At 32.9% G+C, this 20,258-nt stretch overlaps 1 protein-coding gene across 50 annotated transcripts in view; it reads right to left on the bottom strand.

Annotated features, from left to right (window-relative positions):
* LOC122537771 (longitudinals lacking protein-like) overlaps nt 1-20,160 on the bottom strand; it is a 75,138-nt gene extending 54,978 nt beyond the window's left edge. For 41 of the 50 annotated variants that reach the window (XR_006308684.1, XM_043671296.1, XM_043671292.1 and 38 more), the window contains exons 1-6: nt 17,548-17,690; nt 17,248-17,446; nt 16,053-16,435; nt 15,716-15,959; nt 15,239-15,416; nt 12,866-13,006 (exon numbers count right to left, since the gene is read on the bottom strand). Coding sequence is in view for 49 of the 50 variants with exons in the window: in XM_043671296.1 (XP_043527231.1) it covers nt 12,866-13,006; nt 15,239-15,416; nt 15,716-15,959; nt 16,053-16,435; nt 17,248-17,446; nt 17,548-17,555 (1,153 nt within the window). In the remaining variant the exon portion in view is untranslated. Of the gene's footprint in view, nt 1-8,349; nt 8,571-11,806; nt 12,163-12,865; nt 13,007-15,238; nt 15,417-15,715; nt 15,960-16,052; nt 16,436-17,247; nt 17,447-17,547; nt 17,880-18,875; nt 19,026-20,009 lie in introns of those variants that run through there. The other 9 variants (XM_043671273.1, XM_043671315.1, XM_043671317.1 and 6 more) reach the window with 9 other exon arrangements.
* Nucleotides 20,161-20,258: the final 98 nt, after the last annotated feature.

The raw sequence follows: 20,258 nt of genomic DNA, 5'->3' as shown, positions 1-20,258 counted from the left end.
CTCTTATATACACTTTTAACAATGGAAATTATTTACGAAGAAATTTCGATTAGTTAAATATTTCCAATAGATTGGGAATATCGAAAAAATTATATTTTTAATAGTTACACGAATTGCAAAGAAACGTGATATTGATAATATTTTTCTATTATCTATGATTTGCCGTCTTTTAAACAAAATTATCGAGACTTACAAATTATTATTATTATTATCACGACCAAAAATGCCTCGAATTTTTTAACTTGACCGACATGATTATACAATGATTCAAAAATTTTATTGCAAAAACTAGACAAAAAAAAAATTTGGAAAAGATACTTGAACATTTCTTGCTCTATTGAAAAAGCAACCCGAACTCTTAAACACATCGATCAAGTTTGCGTCTTTTAACGAAAGACATATTTATAATATATATTTACGATCAATAACAAGGCATGAATTTGAATTTAATCGAACAATCGTCTATGAAATAATCGCGAATTCATGCGATAAAGAAAACACAAGACATACTCGACATCGTAACATAATTGTTTGTACCGATTTTAGACAAAACTTACTAATGAGGTAACTAAAATTTATTGTAGAAAAATTCTCCTTTACTTGGTCTCTCCTCGAGAATCTCGATAAAATGTAACGGAGAGCTGTTGATTCGATCTGGAAAACCTTCTTCTAAGTAGTAAAGTGCCACATGATGACCAGTCCGTTTCCGTTGTACTCGCACGATATCCAACCGAATGAAACGACGACAGCAAGCTCCGCAGGTGAACTGCCTGCCTCTGTATTCCACACTCACATCTCCGGTGTATGTCCAAAGAGTAATGCCAACAGCACGAGCAACAATATACTCAAGAATCGATTCTGAAACACCGTTGCCCTTACCACAATCACGCCAACATTCGTACCGCTCGACTAGTCTCACCTTTCTGAACTGATACACCTCCCACTGAAAAACATCTATCACTGTACTTCACGTCCAGTTATCTCGAATCCGTAATAATAAAATAAAATATCCTGCGTTTAATTTTACAATGCGTCGCTACTTCTATAATGATCGCTGCGCAGCAACCATTATCGAGGGAACAACGATTGTAACGTGTACACGTTAGCATGTTCCTACTTCGTCTCGTCTCTTCAAATTTCATTCTGTCCATCAGTCTAATTTTGTTTATTGTAAGACACAGCCTAACCATATCAAAAAAAAAAAAACATCCTCTCCTTCAATAACTAATCTACCATGAAAAAAAAAATTATATCTGCTATTTATGAAGCTTAAAAATTAGATTGAAAAATTAGGTTATCTTATCAAAAATGCAATAAACACACAGTACTGTATACTACTAATAATCATCTAATAGAACTGTAACATTTACAATATTCTAACAAATCAATACAATATACCTAACGATAATTTAAAAGTATCTCCTATCTCTCTTGTTCCCTCTACGACGTATTCAACTCATAATCGTTAATACTTGTACAATACATAGTTAATCAATTTCAAGGCATTCCTTATATGAAATATTACGTTTTTTCATCCTGTAGATACAGTTTCTCCCGTAAATACTTAATAGCATTTACCGTTCAAAGTGACAATATCTCTGCGATACCCGCAACAAGAAATTACGTCAAATTGAACAATAAGGCTTCTTTGAAATATCACGTAGAAACTTCTCAATAAATGATTTGTTTACTGAAATTCCTTGCGTGTACTCTGTTTTCACTTCAAAAATTGATGATTGAAGAAATAAGAATAAATAAGAATAAGAATAAATATTTCGTTCATAACTGTGTCACTAAATGCGTTGAATCTTTGCTACATGATCAATTTTATATAAAGAAAAAATAATCACGATGGATGGAAGTACAATCGATCGGTCTTTCATTATCTGGCGCCTTAGAGTACGAAAGATAAAGATTGAACACACATCCATCTTGTGATTTTTTTTCTGAATCTTTTATCTTTACACTCATCTCGAAACCTATTAAGTTTTCCTACACTTTTCTCAGACGTACAAAATGACCATCCATACCTCCAAACACACGCGAAATCTAACGAGCAAGGACAATAACAATGTGTTGTGCCATGAACGAATACAAATGCGAATGTGAATGCGAAGAAAACATTTGAATAATCCGAACACATTTTTATCGTAACAATTTCACGAATATTATTCTTCTGTCAAGAAAAGAATAGTATTCGTCATATTCATATACCACATACATATATGGTAATGTAGTACACAGAATAATGAAGGATCAATTACAGTAAGAAAAAGGAGATAAATTAAAAGACTATAGAAACTATATCCTAATTTTATATGAATCATAAAAAAAGTAACGATATTATTTTCTGGGCGAAGGCAGGAAAATCGGATATAATTGTCGGCATAATGTAAAAGAAAGACAATAAAATTTATAACGTTATCAAATATTATGAAAATCTTAAATATATCATATTACTGCAATAAAATTGATTGTTTGAAGTATATTATTTAAGCATCATTTCAAATTACAAACAACAGAATGGACTAGAAATTAAAATAAAATCAGTATTCAAACAATCATTTTTATGATACTATGCTAAAATATATGAAAATATAAAATATTTTGCGTGACGATACAACACGCAAAATCAAATACTTAACCTGTGTTAAAACTTTCATGCATCGTTTCTGAATACGACGTCGTACACATCTAACACATACACTGCACATCTTACTTCTGCTCCTTACACTTCTGTTCACTTTATACGAATTTTCCACTTCTCGCTTCAAATTTTGTCAAGTATTCTTTCAAAATGCGTTTTTTTTTTTTTTTGTCTATTTCCAAATACCGAGTTATCAGACACTAAACAAAGAAAAGTCTGAACTTCATCATTATCAAAGAATGATGTTAAAACTTCAAACTTGTACTCCAATGCTATACACAGAAATCACTGTGCCTCAAAAAAATATAAATATGAAATTGCGGACACCACAATATTATGGTGATGATAAACATCTGCCGAATTATACACACGCCATTAAAAAGTATATGTTCATGAGTACTTCAAATTGTTCAAGTTTATAAAGATAACGACATTAATATATCTGTAAATAGTTAGTACCTTAAACTAGATAATGGTGAAAATATAATATAAATCGAGAATACATATGTAGTTTTTAAGATACATAAAGCCAACGATTAGTAGTAATATTCTGAACATAAATAATGTGTAATAATATAACCATCAATATCATGAACAATAATGAGCATAACCAAAATTGCCTAAAATGTTAAAAACTACAATGCTCAATTATACATAGAAGCTTATTGCAAAGATGCTACATGTAGGAAAAAAAGAAACAGTGTATAATACAATATGGAATACCAAATATAAATCTAACTGCAGTTAGAACTTAATTCGGTGCGAGAAGAAAAAGATTACCTTATCATATACCACCTTTTATAATAAATATCTCCCACGATGAACTTGAAGAATCTTTTCATTGATTTCAATACAGATATTCTTCATGAATATCTGTAAAACTTCAAATACACATTTGTCTTATTCGCTTCTCAAGAAAGATATCAAATTTTATATTTTTCAATGAGCGAAACTGCGACTGTATTTTCAAACAGTGCACGAAAGATCGCTATTCACGTTGCACTTAGTCATTCGAAAGAAAAAGTCCGAAACTTCTACGATATGAAGTTTCACGAGCAAAATTAATTCCACTTGCTTAGCTGTTCATACTTCCAGAAAATTTCAAAATGGAAAATTTCCGGAAATAAAAGCAAACAGCAAAACAGCTTTTTGTCTTCTTTCACAAAAATCGTCCTTGGCTACTTCAGTAGTGAAACACAGCACTAATACATATTACAACTAAATAAACAAAATAAACAACTATCATCAACAAAATACTAGAAGAAACGAGATGAAATTTTTTGTTGATGACATATGCGACCAAAGTGATTTTAAATATATACGCATATAAAGATTATTTAAAAAGTGATTAAACATTTGTTGATCTTAAAATTAATACCATTAATCAAGACATCGAAAATAACGAAAGAACACTATTCAAGAAATTGAACTGCCGGTATCTCCTGATAAAAATAAACATGAATAGACATGAAGGAACAATTGCAGTAATATGTTACAACATAAAATGTTATAACTACATCACATCAAAAAAGTAAATTCTTATCTCGCATCATTACAATAGCATATGATAAAAAATATAACATACAGCAGTATCGTAAATACGGTCAAAGTTATTGCCAAGTCAATAAACGATCTAATTTTTTTTTACCATTTTCTTACCATTAAATCGAATTGGGCAAAGAAATTGATGATCAATGTATATAAGATCAAAATAATATATGAAGGAATATTACGTATACAGAGTATACGTATGTTATACACAATTGAAATGTATGGGCAATATATGTAAAATAGGTAATGTAGGTAAACTGGTATACCGTACGTAACTGGTGCATGGCACAGGAATATACGTACCGATTTCAATGAAATATTAGCTTATTGATATCATCGTGATATCATATAACTATATATAATATATGCTTACTACAAATTACCTGTTCCTATTTTTATTTTGTGTACTTTTATTCCTCTTCGTTACATTCGTTTGTGAAAACTCACATGAAATGGCAGAAATGATCAACATACAAATCGGTCAAATGGGCCGATTTGTTATGAACCAAATTTTATTATGCACCAAAATTCATTTTTCACGCGTATATCCACGAATTTTCCATATTGCTTGAGAAAAATAGCAACAAAATAGAATAGAGCGATATCAACGAAATTTAAAAAACCGAAGCATTTTTGTAGCAAAAAGCCAAACGAAAACGCATTTTATAAATCCAACCAATGCACAAAAAAAGGTACATTGTTCGGTTTTCTTCTTCTTCTTCTTCTTCTTCTGTAACATGGGCACTATTAGAGAACTTGAATGCGTGTTTGCAGTCCCGATCGAGAAATCGCTCGACCGTGACCAAAATCTCCGTATCTCGTTGTTTCAATCTTCTTTGTAATTCATTTACTCTCTTCAAAAATAGCCTAAACACTTGGAAAGTAAAACGACAGCAACAACGTACATCGTAAAATCACATGGCATAATATAACGAAACTCGAATGCCATAAAAGTATAACACCATAAAAAGTATTAACAATTGTATATAAAGAAATGTTCCCATACGCAATATAGATATATGATGATAATACATATATCGAGTGGAAAACATTGTGTAATAGATGTATGTTTAAATGTTACGTATATATGTAAAGATGTGTATATGTACGTATGCATGTACATGTAAATATGTACGCACATCTGACGTGTATTTATATGTATATATAAGCTCACATTTGTATATACATATAAACACACGGGTAAAATATATGATATGCGTTCCGTACAATGTACACACATAACATACATGCGCACATAGTATATATGCATCTTATATCATGTTAATCAAATACTTGATGTTTATATGCGTTACGAACAAAGAAGCAAGTTATGTACACATGGGTTAGTTAAAAAAAAAAAAAAAATCAAAATGTAATGGAATGTGTGCAAGCGCATACGCCTCGTACTATATTTCGTAGAAAATGTAAGAAAGAAAGACTGTTCACAAACTGAGCACCACCACCGTTATACGCGTGTATATATACACAACTACCCACAGGAAAAATATGTTGATCTGCAGGCAAATCACAAGACTTTTCACGCAACGAGTACGTATCGCGCTCGCTCACCTTCGTAGAGTTAAAGAGTCGTAATTACACTACCGAAGGAAGCGTAGCATGCAAGACGAATTACGTAAAAAATGGCACAACGCAATGGATTGAGAACTATCGAGTGTACGCATACACGGATGGATAAAGAAAAAGTACGTTGAGTCACACATCGTATATATGTATTGTACGTATGCCTGTGCATGTATGTATGCTTTTATGTATGCTACGTATGTACATATATACATGTACACATATATATGCACGTAGCACACAAATACACACAGACACACACAAATACGCACACACTATCGATACGCGTGGAAAAGATTAGCGACATGTGTGAAACGCGCATTTACACGAAACGCAGCGAACGCCAACATATAAAACAACATGTGTCTCTCACAGTTTCGATGCGGAATACGTGCAGCGCGTATCACACGTGCCACGACTACCAAAAGAGCACGTGCTTTTTTTGTTTCAATTTTTTAGATCGTTGATGTTACACCGACCTAATGAATTTTTTGACCACGCGAAAGAAACTCGTGCACATCGTATTCCAACACAAGGAAAAACATATACCATCGCTATATTCACGGGACCCATCGTTATATATTCATTTTCGTTACGAGAGCAGTAGTTATATGCTCGATAACTTTTCAAACATACGCCGTGCGCCTTCAGTGCGAAGATCGTGCAATCAAAAAAAAAACACGTCCATCAATCGACGACGTACTGCCAATCAGTGCTTTGTGCTGTTAGAAATGCGAAACGAAACATTCGTGTGCGTAATAACGCGATATGAACGAAACAGGAAAGCTACAATGATTGAGTAAAAATGAGCAAGATGTATTTTCGAGCTCCCCATCGTGTAAATAGAAAAAAAAAAAGAAGCAAAAGAACACAAGAAAAATACGAATCAATATCGAATCAATTAAGTACCCACTGCCCAAAACATATTAGATTAATAATGAGATACGATAAAAGGAATTTTAATACATGAGCACACACGATTGGCTTTACGTCGTAACGAAGGAACGTACACGAGAGGAACAGTCAATTCAGTTTCATCTCGTGTGCTTATTGCTACATACGACGGGTACATGAGACTATGTATAGCTTTCAATCCCTTCTTTCGTTCGATTGTTTTTCCTTATACATTATATATTACCACGAATCTGCGTGGTGAACTATTTTATCTTAACGACCAACAAAAAAAACACGTAAACGACTACAAATGGGTATTTTTCTTTTCCTTTAGGATACGAGAGTTGCATTCCGGTTTCAACGGGTAGAGATGAATACGGGATGATATCCCTTTTGCCCGAAGAGAAGCTTTGATATAGTTCTCATAAACCTGCGTTTTAAATTACAAAGTAAAAAAAAAAAAAAAAGAAAGAAAGAACGAAGCTAATATCATTCAGGCAATCAATATCGCGTATTTATCTTTACCCTCTCCACCGAAATATATATTTGTTTTCACAACGACATTTACAGAAAAATTACTCTACATACTGCAAATAACGTGGAGCAACGCCGGCTCTACTTTTAACTACGCACACGTTAACGTGGGAAATGGAATATTGAATCAATGGAATATTGAATTAGATTGAAACAATTAAACGTGATGGCTCATTATTTCGCAACAAATATCAGAATACCAAGTAGACGAAAGTACGCAATGTGACAGATCGTTAAACCAACCTTCTCAATTAAATTAAACATAATAGCGTGCTATTCGGTTAAGGAACAATCGAACGCAATAACAAATACAAAAAACACGTTCCATGCTATGGAAAATTTACATAAACATCTGTATATCTGTTTGCACCGTATGGACTTTCTGTTTTCTATATTTTTCACTATCTCTTCTAATCATTGTTTCCCTCGTTCGCTTTCTCTCTTACTCATTCTTTCTTAGACTTTCATTTTTCTATGACCCATTCGCATTTCTTCAAATGCTCGGAAACTAGACCTCATGTGTTTATTTATTAAAAGAATCAATAATTGTATTAGAAATTTAAATAAAAAGTTTGCCAAAATATTTAAAAGAAAAAAAGAACCTTAAAACCCTTGGGGGGAAACAATTTTAAAGAGAAAAAAAAAAAACTACCTGCTCGGAATTTTTTTTAATATAAAAAAAGGGAAAAACCGTTTATTTCAATTATTAAACATAAAATATTTCTTAAAATGAAAAAAAAGTAATCGTTTTAAATGAAATTCGTGCTTAACTGTAAAAAAAAAAGAGATAATTTTAAAACCCACTTAATCCCAGAGTTGAAAGAATGATTACCAAATATACCTACATATTTTTGTAATAACATACTTCAAAAAATAAAGATGACTTACTTCAAATTCAAGACCTTTGGTCTTATCAAGTGACAAATTTCTTTGTTTTATATTCTATGAAAGAAATTTCTGTCTGTATGTTTCGAGATTATCTTAACACGTTAATTGCCACGCAGGTTCCTGAAGTACTAACTAGACTTTCCGTTTTCTTAGAAACCGGCGGTTGATTTTTGCTTCAACCTACGTTGTCGCGGCGGTTTGATTCTTAACTAAAGGTATTAACTATGGTATAATAGAAAATGTAATAAAAAATATTTTATTAAAAATTTATGTAATTTATTAAAACAATTTCAACAATAAAACGGTTTTTCTTTGCACGCGCTACAATTAGGTGCTAATTTTTTTATAAAATTTCTTGCCAATTTTCTTTGATACATTTTTGACTTACTCTTACATTCTGAGCAGTATCTCCGTACTTTGATTATTTTACCTTGTTTTCTCTCCAAATGATGAAATTTAGCACTTGTGGATGTTTCTGCTTAAGAGAACGAAACTGTGTTGTCTCCTGATATAAGATGAGTCTTTACTTATTTTCATTATCATTTGCTTATGTTTAGCTCACGCGTTGAGCGTATTGCATCTCACCAATTAATAGTATTGTGTAGGCGAACGTGAGGTAAAATCGGCGTGGCAGTTAACGTTATAACCGATAAACTACAGTATTGCTAAAAGTATTTTGCTGTTATCCACAAGATAATTAAAATTTTTCAAAAAAGCCTCACACGACAATATTTATGCTTTTTCACTTGAAGAAACTATTCAACGGCGCAAACAGAAATAGTACATTAATCAGTCACAGAACGTGTTGAAACGCAGTAGAAAATGTAAAACTTACATTTAACTAAAAACACTTTTCAAATTCTTCTGATTCGACGCGAATAACCGATTCAAGGTAACAAGTCTCTGACGACATAAACAACGACCTTCCCCATCAATGCGAGTACTTATCAAATTTAGTTTTTCATCAATTCATTCCGTACATAAAACATATCAAAATTTATAAGTCGTACTTTGTTTGAAAAACAATCTCAAATCTAAATCCTACGTCTAAACTAACAGAAAACGAGTATCAAGTTTTTTTTAGAACAAGAACTAGCATTGACAGAGAGATCGCTCCTCTCTCTCCGAAGTTACCTTGTTTCCCGCGTTGGATCACCTTTTCTAGGCGACCATTTCGCGACCTAACGTTTCTCCTTCGAAAATAAGAAAAAAAGAACACGACAAACGGAAATCCGCGATCGCATGAAATGTTACCTTCCCTTTTATTTTCCTACTCCCCTTTGTATATCACAAAACTCGTTATTACTACTAATCGAAACTCACAATAGTCTCTCCAAAAATATCTCTCCTTCTTCGTGCCATTTTGTTTTAAGAAATTTTCTTTGATCCTGTAATTGTAGTTCAAATTATGAAAAAATTTATCAACAAAATGTTTTCACATCGAAAACTCGATTTCCTCATTTTTCAATGCCATGGCGTTCTATACGAAACTGCTTACTCTATGCGAAACTCTATACTACACATCTGCCAACAGCTGCAGTTATTACGGCAGATGCATCAGCCAACATAACAGCTGCACGTATCTACTGCTTTTTTTCTTTTCTCTTTTTTTCTTTCTCCTCTCCTTTTATCTTCCCTTTCACACATTTTCGTATCCGAATCAACTGAACTGTCTTTTATCTTTTGAAATTCATATTTTCTCTAATAAATAGCATAGTTTTCCCACGTTTTAAGCAAACAACATTAAATACGATTTGATTAAGTAAATTTTGAGCAATATTGACAAGTCGTTCGATACATCATTAACTATCAATTCTAAACAATGCTTCTGTAAAAAGTTTATTAAATTTTAAGGTAACCAAATATAAAAATATTTTAAATATGCTCTACTTCTGTAATGTCTAATAATCTTTGTCATGTACGACAAACTGTATGTAATGTATAATTACATATAATCTGTTATATTTTCATTACGTAAACTTTAAATTATATTATATAAACTCTTCTAGTATTACATCATCTTATATAAAGACAATATGAACTCACAGCTGATTTTCAAAAAAGATGTTAAATTCTATTATACAATTTATGTGTAATATTTAAAATTCATGAAAACATAATTTCCTATTTTTTTAATTGTTTAAAAAAAAATACTCGCACTAAAGCGCGTATATATTGTGCATCATTCAAGTCACTTGAAACTGCATAAAGCACAGAAGTACTCTACTACTCACTCTCTCCACAAATGTACTCATGTATACGTTTCTGCCTACACAATTGTAAAATAGGTTTCTACACTGCAGTTTGCGAATAGTTTGCAAACTATATTCACCGACAATATGAACACTTTTATGAACAACAGTATGAATCCAACATAAGGAGTTTTCATATCTACAACATGTGATATCCCAACGTTATAATGAGTATACAAAATATTTTACAAAAAAAATTACGAAAAAAACTCATTTATAAATAAATCATAGACACTAAAAATCTCTCAAGTTATAATAATATGGAATTCAAATTAATTCCTTTGTTTAAAATATTGATTAAAAATAATTGATTCATACGAGATTGTATTTAGACCAACTTCTCTTTTTTTCTAAATATGTCATAAAGAAAATTCTTACATTTTATAAATAATAATAATTAAGCCTATGTAAACGCTTTCAAGTTCGAGCATTTTATCACTTTAACTCAGTCAATTTTAATATAACTTAAGTCAATATGAATTAAGTTCGCTCTCCTCGAGAGATAATATTATTCCATTTGTAGATGTTACCATTTCACTCAACGTGTCTTTTATTTTTAATATTATATTAAAGAAAACGATTATTATATAATCAATCAAACTCTTCTCACGTATTTTCTTTTGAATGATGCACAACATGTACATATGTGATTATACAAATTGACTTGCAAAATGTATAGTTATTCCACTTAAAATTTTTTGTTTCGTCTTTATACGTCAACTATATAATTGTATCATGTTATATACATTTTATTTTAATTAGTCAGTAAAAATAAAACTTAAATCAATTTTTGATCATAATAGAAATTAAACATTACTTCTTAGTATACGTAATTGCAAACATACTTATTATACGTAACTTCATTCATTCACTAAAACTTGATTCTATACAGCTATAATACTCTACAGTACTTGTAACAGATTTCCTGTATTTTACAGATTTTACATTATTTTGGGGGAAATTCTTTAGTTTTTGAATTTTGAATTTTTTGAAAACAGTACTGCTTTAAGCTTTTGTCGCGAATACGTCTTTTCATATTTAATATTGAATTCATTACAAATTATATCATACAAACATTCAATGCGTATTCAGGTGTAACAATATAAAAATAAGTGGCAAATAATGCAATTGTTAAAATAACATAGTTAATAGACAAGATATATAAGATATAAAACAAAATCAAAAAGGAATATTTCTATATTATCTATCAAACACAAAGGATCATTTATATTCTTATATTTAAAATTTTGAAGAGATACCTAGGAGAGACTATCTACCCATTCCGCGCATAACTCAGCGGTATATATTATTATGCGTAATTATATTCGATTTTACGTAATTTATTCGATTAAATGTAAATATACAAAAACGAAAATGTAAAATATCATTACACCGAGATCGCGAATTATCTTGAATAACGCCTAAGATATTGTACGTATTTTTTTACCTATTATTTTCTCCATCTTTTTCAACCTTTTATTCTCTTTCTCATACCTACTCCTCCCGCCATTCTATCTCATTCTCATGAAATTATTTTCTTGTATAAAACATATGAGAAACGATAACTAAGTAACGTGAAACTAAACACAGGATAAATAAGATACAGTACCGAACATTTTAGAAGGATGCATATACATACAGATGTGTATGCATATACATAACAAGTACTTCGTTACGCATACGATATGAAAGTATGGAGTTTCGTATTTCCTTTGGTCGGTGGTCGCGACGGAGAGTTCTTCAGCACGTTCGAAGTTTTCCTCGCAGAGGAGAGAGAGGTCAAGCAATATCGCGTTGCGAGGCCAACGATAAAGACTAGCCGCAAAACAAAAAGAGAACAGCAGGAAAAGGAAATAGCGTAAATTATTAAATGGATAGTGTGCCAATATATCTTGCACCACCGACCAATAATCATAAAATATATTAAAAGACGACAAAAGATCCAGCGGAAGTAACACAATGGTGGCGAATCCTGTGTTAACCTCGTAACGTGGTATCGCGATAAAAGTAAGAAAGTAGAAAGAGATACAAGAAACTTGGAAATTAACGAGGAGCTACATGCTCTGTATAGGAAATGAAAAAGCTCTTTCAGAGACCGTGCTACTCTTGAACGTACCGGCTGCTAGGTTGAACCACGTTATTCGACAGTGAAAAGAAAATATAAGTCCTGTCATACCTGCGCAATAGGCACTTTTCGCAATTGAGCGCCTTTCGTGACACGAATCATTTTTGTATATTCTATAAAAAAAAAAATCTATACAGATCCAAAATTTTATATCTAGGCATACTTTCGCTTCATTGTCCATTCAATAATGAACGTAAATGTACAAACGTATTACGAACAACTCATAAATACACTCATAAATCCCAATTGATTTTATATACCAACTTGAATATATTCAGCTGCTTTCATTTTGCATTCAATATTCAAACGTAAATAAGAGATAGTTGCGCCAAATACGAGTGCCTATTGTTACAGCGAACAGGATCTAATTAAAAATGATATGGATGAGCCTACCTTGAGAGTCGCGGTGGGCCTGGGCGGCCTCCTGGGCTGCAAGGAAGACTTCATCTGTCGTTCCTGGAGCTCCTGCCACCGAGCCCACAACTCCTCCCGCATTACTCCGATCGCCGGTAACGTGCCACGCACCTATACCTGCTAACGAAACAAATAACCATACTCAAAATCTTTCCCTTTTATGTGATTAGTAGATGTCAAATAATTTTTATACGTAAAATGAGATATAAAATTAAATATGGAGAAAAATAGTGTAAACTGTATAACTATGGATTGTGCATTTGACACTAAAAAAATTAACAAAATTCTAGGAACAAAGGATAATACTTTATTATTTTTAGCTTTTTCTCATATTAAAACGAGAACAATGAAAATTTTTCAGATTCTTGAATTGTTCGAAGTAGTGAAATACAGGGTATCAATGATATCACAAATCATACATATCCTTTTACAGAATAAGTATACTCGGCAGTATCGCGTATATTATAAAGTAACAACACACCTTAACTGAACACCCCAGTTTCCCGGAATTTTCACGAGAATAATGTTCAGTAAATAACATCTTACATTTTTATTAATCGCATTTTACTGTCATTGTGCACACACATACATGCATACATACGAAAATGTACGTCGAATTCTTGATATATTTCAAATATATCTTCCCTAATTAAACAACTACGATAATAACACTTAGAATAAAGTAATACTGATCGTTTCCAACCTATTTCACAATTTAACATTTTTTTTCTCGTTTTTATGCTCACATGATAATGATGATTTAGTATAAACTTGAATCACTAATCTATAACAAAGATAACAAAGCTATAAACATATAAACATAAAAAGATAACAGCTATAAAATGAACAATTAACGAGCAATATCAATACTTTCGTTATCCTCATAACAAGATTTGATTTTTGAAAACTATTTACAGATGCCGATAAAAAAGAAGAGAAAAAGAAAATTATAAACTCATACATAAATTAGGCTCAAATGTGCAAATATTAATACGTATACCTAACATGTAATTCTTTCGATATACGATATCTTTCGAAAATCGAGAGTGAATCATGAATAAAATATTAAACATATCACACGATATACAACATATACGGTTTTCACACATATTTGTCTTATTCTGAAAAATCTACGATATGTATAAGCTCGCTTGCTCGCTCGCTCGGTCTCTCTCTCTCTCTTTCTCTCTTACTCTCTCCTTCATATATGTAAGTATGTGTATAAAAATTTGCAATAAAACACGTATATGTGTATTCGATAAAAAATATACAAAAAAAATTATTTACGATTTGTGCAACGTAATGTTACAGTCGTAATGAAACAATATAATAAATATATACACATATATAAAAAAGACAGAAAATAAAAATATAAAGAAACAGAGCAGAGTAGAATCGAACAAACTGTTCCTCTATCGACCAATGGCGTATTATAATCATCATTACATGAACTATATATATAAAAGCATACACCACACTAGGGTTGTCTAGGCTGGATCAGGTTACTAGGTTGTTGTCTCCATCTCCTTCTGACGACGTTCAACTTTTTCAAATAGAATTGTAGGGTTGAGCGATTAATGCCATACATCTCTGAAGCCTGAGTGGTGCTAACCCCCTGCTGTAATATTGCATCCAGGGACATTTTAACCGAGTCTAAACTATACTTTCTGCCCTGTTTTTTTTCCAGCGATTTAAGCAACGCGCCTACGTCAACGTCTGGGCGTGGCCGCCTCATGTTCGGCCCTTTTTTACATTCGAGGAAATGGGACGCCCAAAGGGCACCGCCATCACCACCCATCAAATTCCCTCTCGACCGAGACCGCGCTCCCGCCCCCCCACCTGCAACGAGGAAACCCAAGCTAGTGTCGGCCGATCATTACACGACCCGTTTAACATTTAACAAATAAAAAACGCAACGTTCGAGTCAGTAAGGTTTAAAAGTCACTAATGAACGAGTCCTTTCCTCTATTATAATTTCACATTTTAAATTCGATAAACCCGCATTAACTTGATACAAATACATATTATATCCTATCCTTTTATCAGGTTTATTTTATTCAGATAGAAATCTATGCTTCGATTCAAAGTTTCTTTGAATCGAAGTTTTATCACTGAACTATACAGATGCATATCATCTGCATAACGTGGTATTAATTTCGTGTGGGGAACTCATCGCGTATGAAATTATTTAGGAATATCTGAACGACACAATCGACAATTCGGAACGTATGAACATAATTTGAAATCGACTCGCATATCGCGTAAATTCGTGAAAATACCCTGTATTTCGCTACTACATAACAAAAGAAAATCAAAAGGAAAGTATAAAAATATTACATCCGTTCAACTTACCAGGATGTTGGGAGGGGTCGTGGGACGGGCCAGCTCTATTGTTATCCTGTTCCATCTCGTTCAGATCATTCATATCGTCATCCAGCGTTAGATCTTCGACACTTTCTTCTGGATCTTCCAGATATTCAGACTTTGGCTCGATGAGATTATCATTTGGCTCAGGTTTTTCTAACGGCAACTACGACAAGAAAAACAACTTTATAAAAAAACAGCTTTTTTTAATCATTTATTTATTTAAATGTTGTAAAAACCAATAAAATGTCATGTGAATTATTAGAATCGTGTATCGCATCGTTTCCACTCTATAAGAATATTCATGTAACATCAAATAGTAGGACAAAATACGATTTCGTTTGCTCTACCAACGCGCGAAAGAAACAGCGTTATTACAACAGTTTCCATTATACGTTGGTAAACAATTAATAATAATCATATAATAACATTTCAATGTTGAATTTCCTTGGGTTAAATGCTTACCTGCAACATTTCATCAGCAGGTTTCGTCAACTGCGTCATTAAGGCTGACCTCCCAATAGAATCTGTAGGGTCTGCATGTGTTTTTTCATCAGCCACGGGTGTAATTCCAAGCGCAGGAACGCCCATTTGTTGAGGCATATCGCTTGAATTCGACGCTTCATGATTTTCTACAGAATTGTCATCACCTATACTTTTTCGTCTAAATCTTTTTCTTTTTCTCGAGGTGGGACTTTGAGAACCTTCCCTGTATATATAAAAAAAAAATAAAAAAATAACGAGAATAATAATTTTGTATTTCCAACAAACGAAAATTTCAAAATTCCAACGTTCTTCTTACCTCGAGGAGAGACCCTTAGGGATTTGGGGACTGGCTGAGTCTTCAGGCAGGTCCCCTACGGAACCTTGTGATATACCCTGCCTAGGAACTTTGTTCTTTTCTATTGTAAGACCGGAAGACGAAATTGGAATGTCAGGCTGTGATGTTGTTTGCGGAACGACTTTTTGTTGCCTAGAGTCCGTCTTACTACTACCACTTGTTTTACTTTCTGATAGACCTTTAATTTGCAGAGACTCAGCAGCTTTAAGTAGTGCTGCCAATTGGTCTTGAGAGATATTTACTTCTCCCCTGTACATATAGTCCATCATTGCTTTCAATTCTTTAAACTTAACATCTTTGAGTATAAAGACAGGATGCTTGTCATAATGTTCACTGAGGAGCCCCTATAACAAAAATATTTCTATAAACTTTCTGATTTGCATCGATTAATAAATATCGCGATTTAAATAACTTAATATTAATAAATACTAATAATAAAAGAATATGCAAATGCCACATTAGCAAATTGACATTTAGAATAAATACAGAAAACTCAAATAATATTAATCAATAGAATTCAATTTCTTAATTTCGTATTCAAAGATATATTGCTTCTTTATACACCCCTCCACCCATATCAGGGTAAAATCCCAGGGCAAGTGCCCTGGAAATCAGCCATCTTGCTTTCTCTGTATTGATTACCAGGAGGAACCAGGAGGGGGTTTGGGCTTTCAGTTCCCCTGCCTCTCTGGCTTCTGCCCAGGCAACATTCAACAAGAGCAGCCATTTTGTTTCAATTTGAGGTTCCTCCTTTTTAGTTTGAACTTCAAATTTTTTTTACAATTTATGATTTTAGCAGTATCAAAAAAAAAGAAACTTAAATTTCAAATCTAATCTCTATAATAAAAAAGAAATTCAAACATTTAATTTGAACTTCGTTTTTATTTATTACTAAAATATAGTTATATTTTAAATATGAGAATTAACAGGAGTGATGTTTTAATCTTTTCAATGTTGCAGAAATTTGAAACCATTAAATAATTTTAAATCGAAATTTAGCACGGCTTAAACAAGTACAATTGCTACATGTAATATGTAATAAACAAAATAAAAACAATAATCATAACAACAATAATTGAAATACTAATAATATTAAACATATTAAATAAAAACTATAACAGGATAAAGATAATGAAACATTAAAAAATACACTCACCTCAAAATAAGGACTGCACGCAGATAGAACTACCTTATGGGCTTTCAAGTACTTCCCCTCTGCCGCGAGCGTGCAGTCAACAAGCGTCCCGCTTTCGAGAAGCGTGTCGAAGTTCTGGATTAATGTACTCTGATGATTATTCCACCTAAGGCAGAACTGCTGGTCGTCTTCCATTTTTTCTGGCTTCGTTCCCTCGTTACTGAACAAGCAAAAAAATATTCCGGAAAATGATAATCCGTTTAACGTTGATGATAATCGACCGTGCTTAAATGCTATCTATTTATATTATGTCCAACTAACACGAACATTGAGGCCAATGATTTAGAAATAAAAGGCAAGATCAATAATTAACGTCTATTATTCCGATTGATATGTGTAATCGCGATGAAAGCTCCGCAAGGAAGCAGCAGAGCTTCCAAAATGGCCGTACGTTGCAAGCGCGTCGGTCGAATTGGTGTTCTGGCCTTTTCCTTTGTGCGTGTCCTCATAACGGTAATGGACGATTTGGTGGGGATGATGCAGGAGGACGCGCAAGCACTACGCATGCGCAGCTGCGCCCGACCTGCGCATTTAACTTGCGCACTAGTTCGAGGCCCCTGGAATTCAGGGACGTCTGCTGGATATCCAGTACCCTAACGATATCAAATTTCGAGACTGCATATCAGACCAGTTACATTGAAAATAACTGGTGGTAAATCATTTTGATATAAGGAACTGTTTATACAAAGATACTATATTAGAATATGACTTGAAAAAATATGTATTATTCCTAATATAAAATTACTAATACATTTTTCAAGAAATGCAAGTTTGCAATTTTTTGTCCTCAAATATCATACAATTATATAACAAAATTGCATACTATATCAATATGTAAGCTCACTTAAAACAAGATTTAATACGACCACTAAGTCATATTGAAATTTATATCTCGAAGAGACTAACACAATTTATATCACGGATATTTACATCACTGACGCGCAATAAAATGGAAAATCGATTACTCTCTCCACATGCGCAACGCGTAAGTCTCCTAATGGAGGGGGTAACCATAATGCAAGTATATATTTATGTACGAAGATTAATACAAAATGAAGCGAAGTGCATTCACCACGGCTTACAACTGATTGCATAATCTATTTATATTGTTATCTCGCATTGAATGTTACGTCAGATGGCGCCGAGCAACGTGTGCGAAGCAAAAACAAGTTAGCGACAGATAATTTTTTTCAGTCGTCAGTCTTTCAATTGGGAAAAAAAAAAGAATGATGCACTTTCCTCATATCGCCTTCAGAAACTACGGAGAGGAGACATGGATCGCAATATGGCCGCCCACGAGGTCGCGCCCGGACAAAATGGCGTTAAAAGGAAAGTTCATAAAGAAAAAGAAAATTTACAATCGATCTTCGTTATTAAAATTTCTCGTTGAAGTATCGTCTGGACGAAAATATCAAAATCGCAAACACTTCACTGAGAAATTTATTCAGAACAATATTTAAGAAAAATACTGTTTTCTTAGATACAGAGGATCCGCCCGCGCCATGTCACCCCACTATATGATTTTCCCAAAATTCTCTTAAGTTTCACGGAAGTCGAAAATATTGCAATGAACTACTTGTAACACTCACCTAATACGGGATATAAAACAATCTAATATCACAGCAACGGGATGGGTGATAAGTGAAAAAAAACTGCGTAAGCGTTCGAGCTTGGCGTGCGCCTCGAGCGCTGCCTTTTTCAACAATGGCGTAGCCGAATGTCTACTCTCAGTTGCCTCTACGCCGACCGTCAGAGAGCGCAGGCTTCTCCGGAAGAAGGAACCAGTAAAGGAAAAACGTGAAAGAAACGAGCATGCGCTCTACTCTTAAACCCTTTCATGATTTTTGTCGTGATTGAAAATTACAACTAGGACGCTAACCAACAAAACACGTACTTCTTCATTTTCACTTAATAATTTACAGAAAGATTTCAGAAAATTTTTGACACAACAGTAAAATGGCTAAAGGAAAATATTATAGGTTACAATTTTATTTTGACATTTTCTGACGTGTTGACATTTAAAAAAGACTTAATTAAAACACAACATCTGATAAAATAAAATGCAAAAAAATTGTTTTACATAAAAAAACGGCACATGTAAAATTATGCATATTTTCTAAACCCATATTACACAATTTATATGTAATATGTGTTGATTGTAACATTTAATGTAAGGCAATAAGAAATATGTCGTCCATAAATGACTGATCGATAAAATTCATCTTTGAATTAGGGCATTTTTTTATATGTTCATGTATAAGAATTTATTTACTATTACACATATGTCTATAATGAAATGTATAAGAATTTATTTACTATTACACATATGTCTATAATGAAAATTCATTACTTAATGATAAAAATGCCTATAATATTTTGTACGTCATCCGGCCCTGGACCGCAACCTAGCACGCGTAACGTAATGGCCGACTTTACAAACTTAACCGAAACAAGATGGCGAAAAATGTTCGAAAATATTTAAAGATGAAAATAACTGTATTTAAATTACCAAATATTTCATCTAAATTTCAATTAAAAATTTTTATCCATAATATTTCAAGCACTATACACTTACACTTACTACGAGATCGCGTATGTATGTGTGACGAATACTTATTGGTAAGGCGACCTGATTTTTCTTCTCAATTTATTATAACGATAATAGAACTACTCGAAATGAGATATTTAAAACATAAATAAACAAATGTGCATGAATTACTCACCTATATTGGCACAATCTAAATATCACAAGAGGAAAACTTGGAAAAAACTACACGTCTCGTCCTCAGCGTACACTATCCGAACGCCGTGGCTTCTTTTTACACAATGGCCGTACTGCTACGCGTTAACGATCGACCTGCTCTGCAAAGGGACAGCCGGGATGCTCGGAAACAGTGTGCTTCTTGTGGGGAGACGCGGCGCAGAAAATTAAACTTGACGTTGTGCGCATCGAGATACGAATAGTGGGGTAA

Source organism: Frieseomelitta varia, unplaced genomic scaffold, assembly GCF_011392965.1.
Source record: "Frieseomelitta varia isolate USP_RPSP 00005682 unplaced genomic scaffold, Fvar_1.2 scaffold_930, whole genome shotgun sequence".
NCBI lineage: Eukaryota > Metazoa > Arthropoda > Insecta > Hymenoptera > Apidae > Frieseomelitta > Frieseomelitta varia.
Note: the sequence above shows the minus strand (reverse complement) of the source record. Positions and strands in the feature narration are given on the sequence as shown.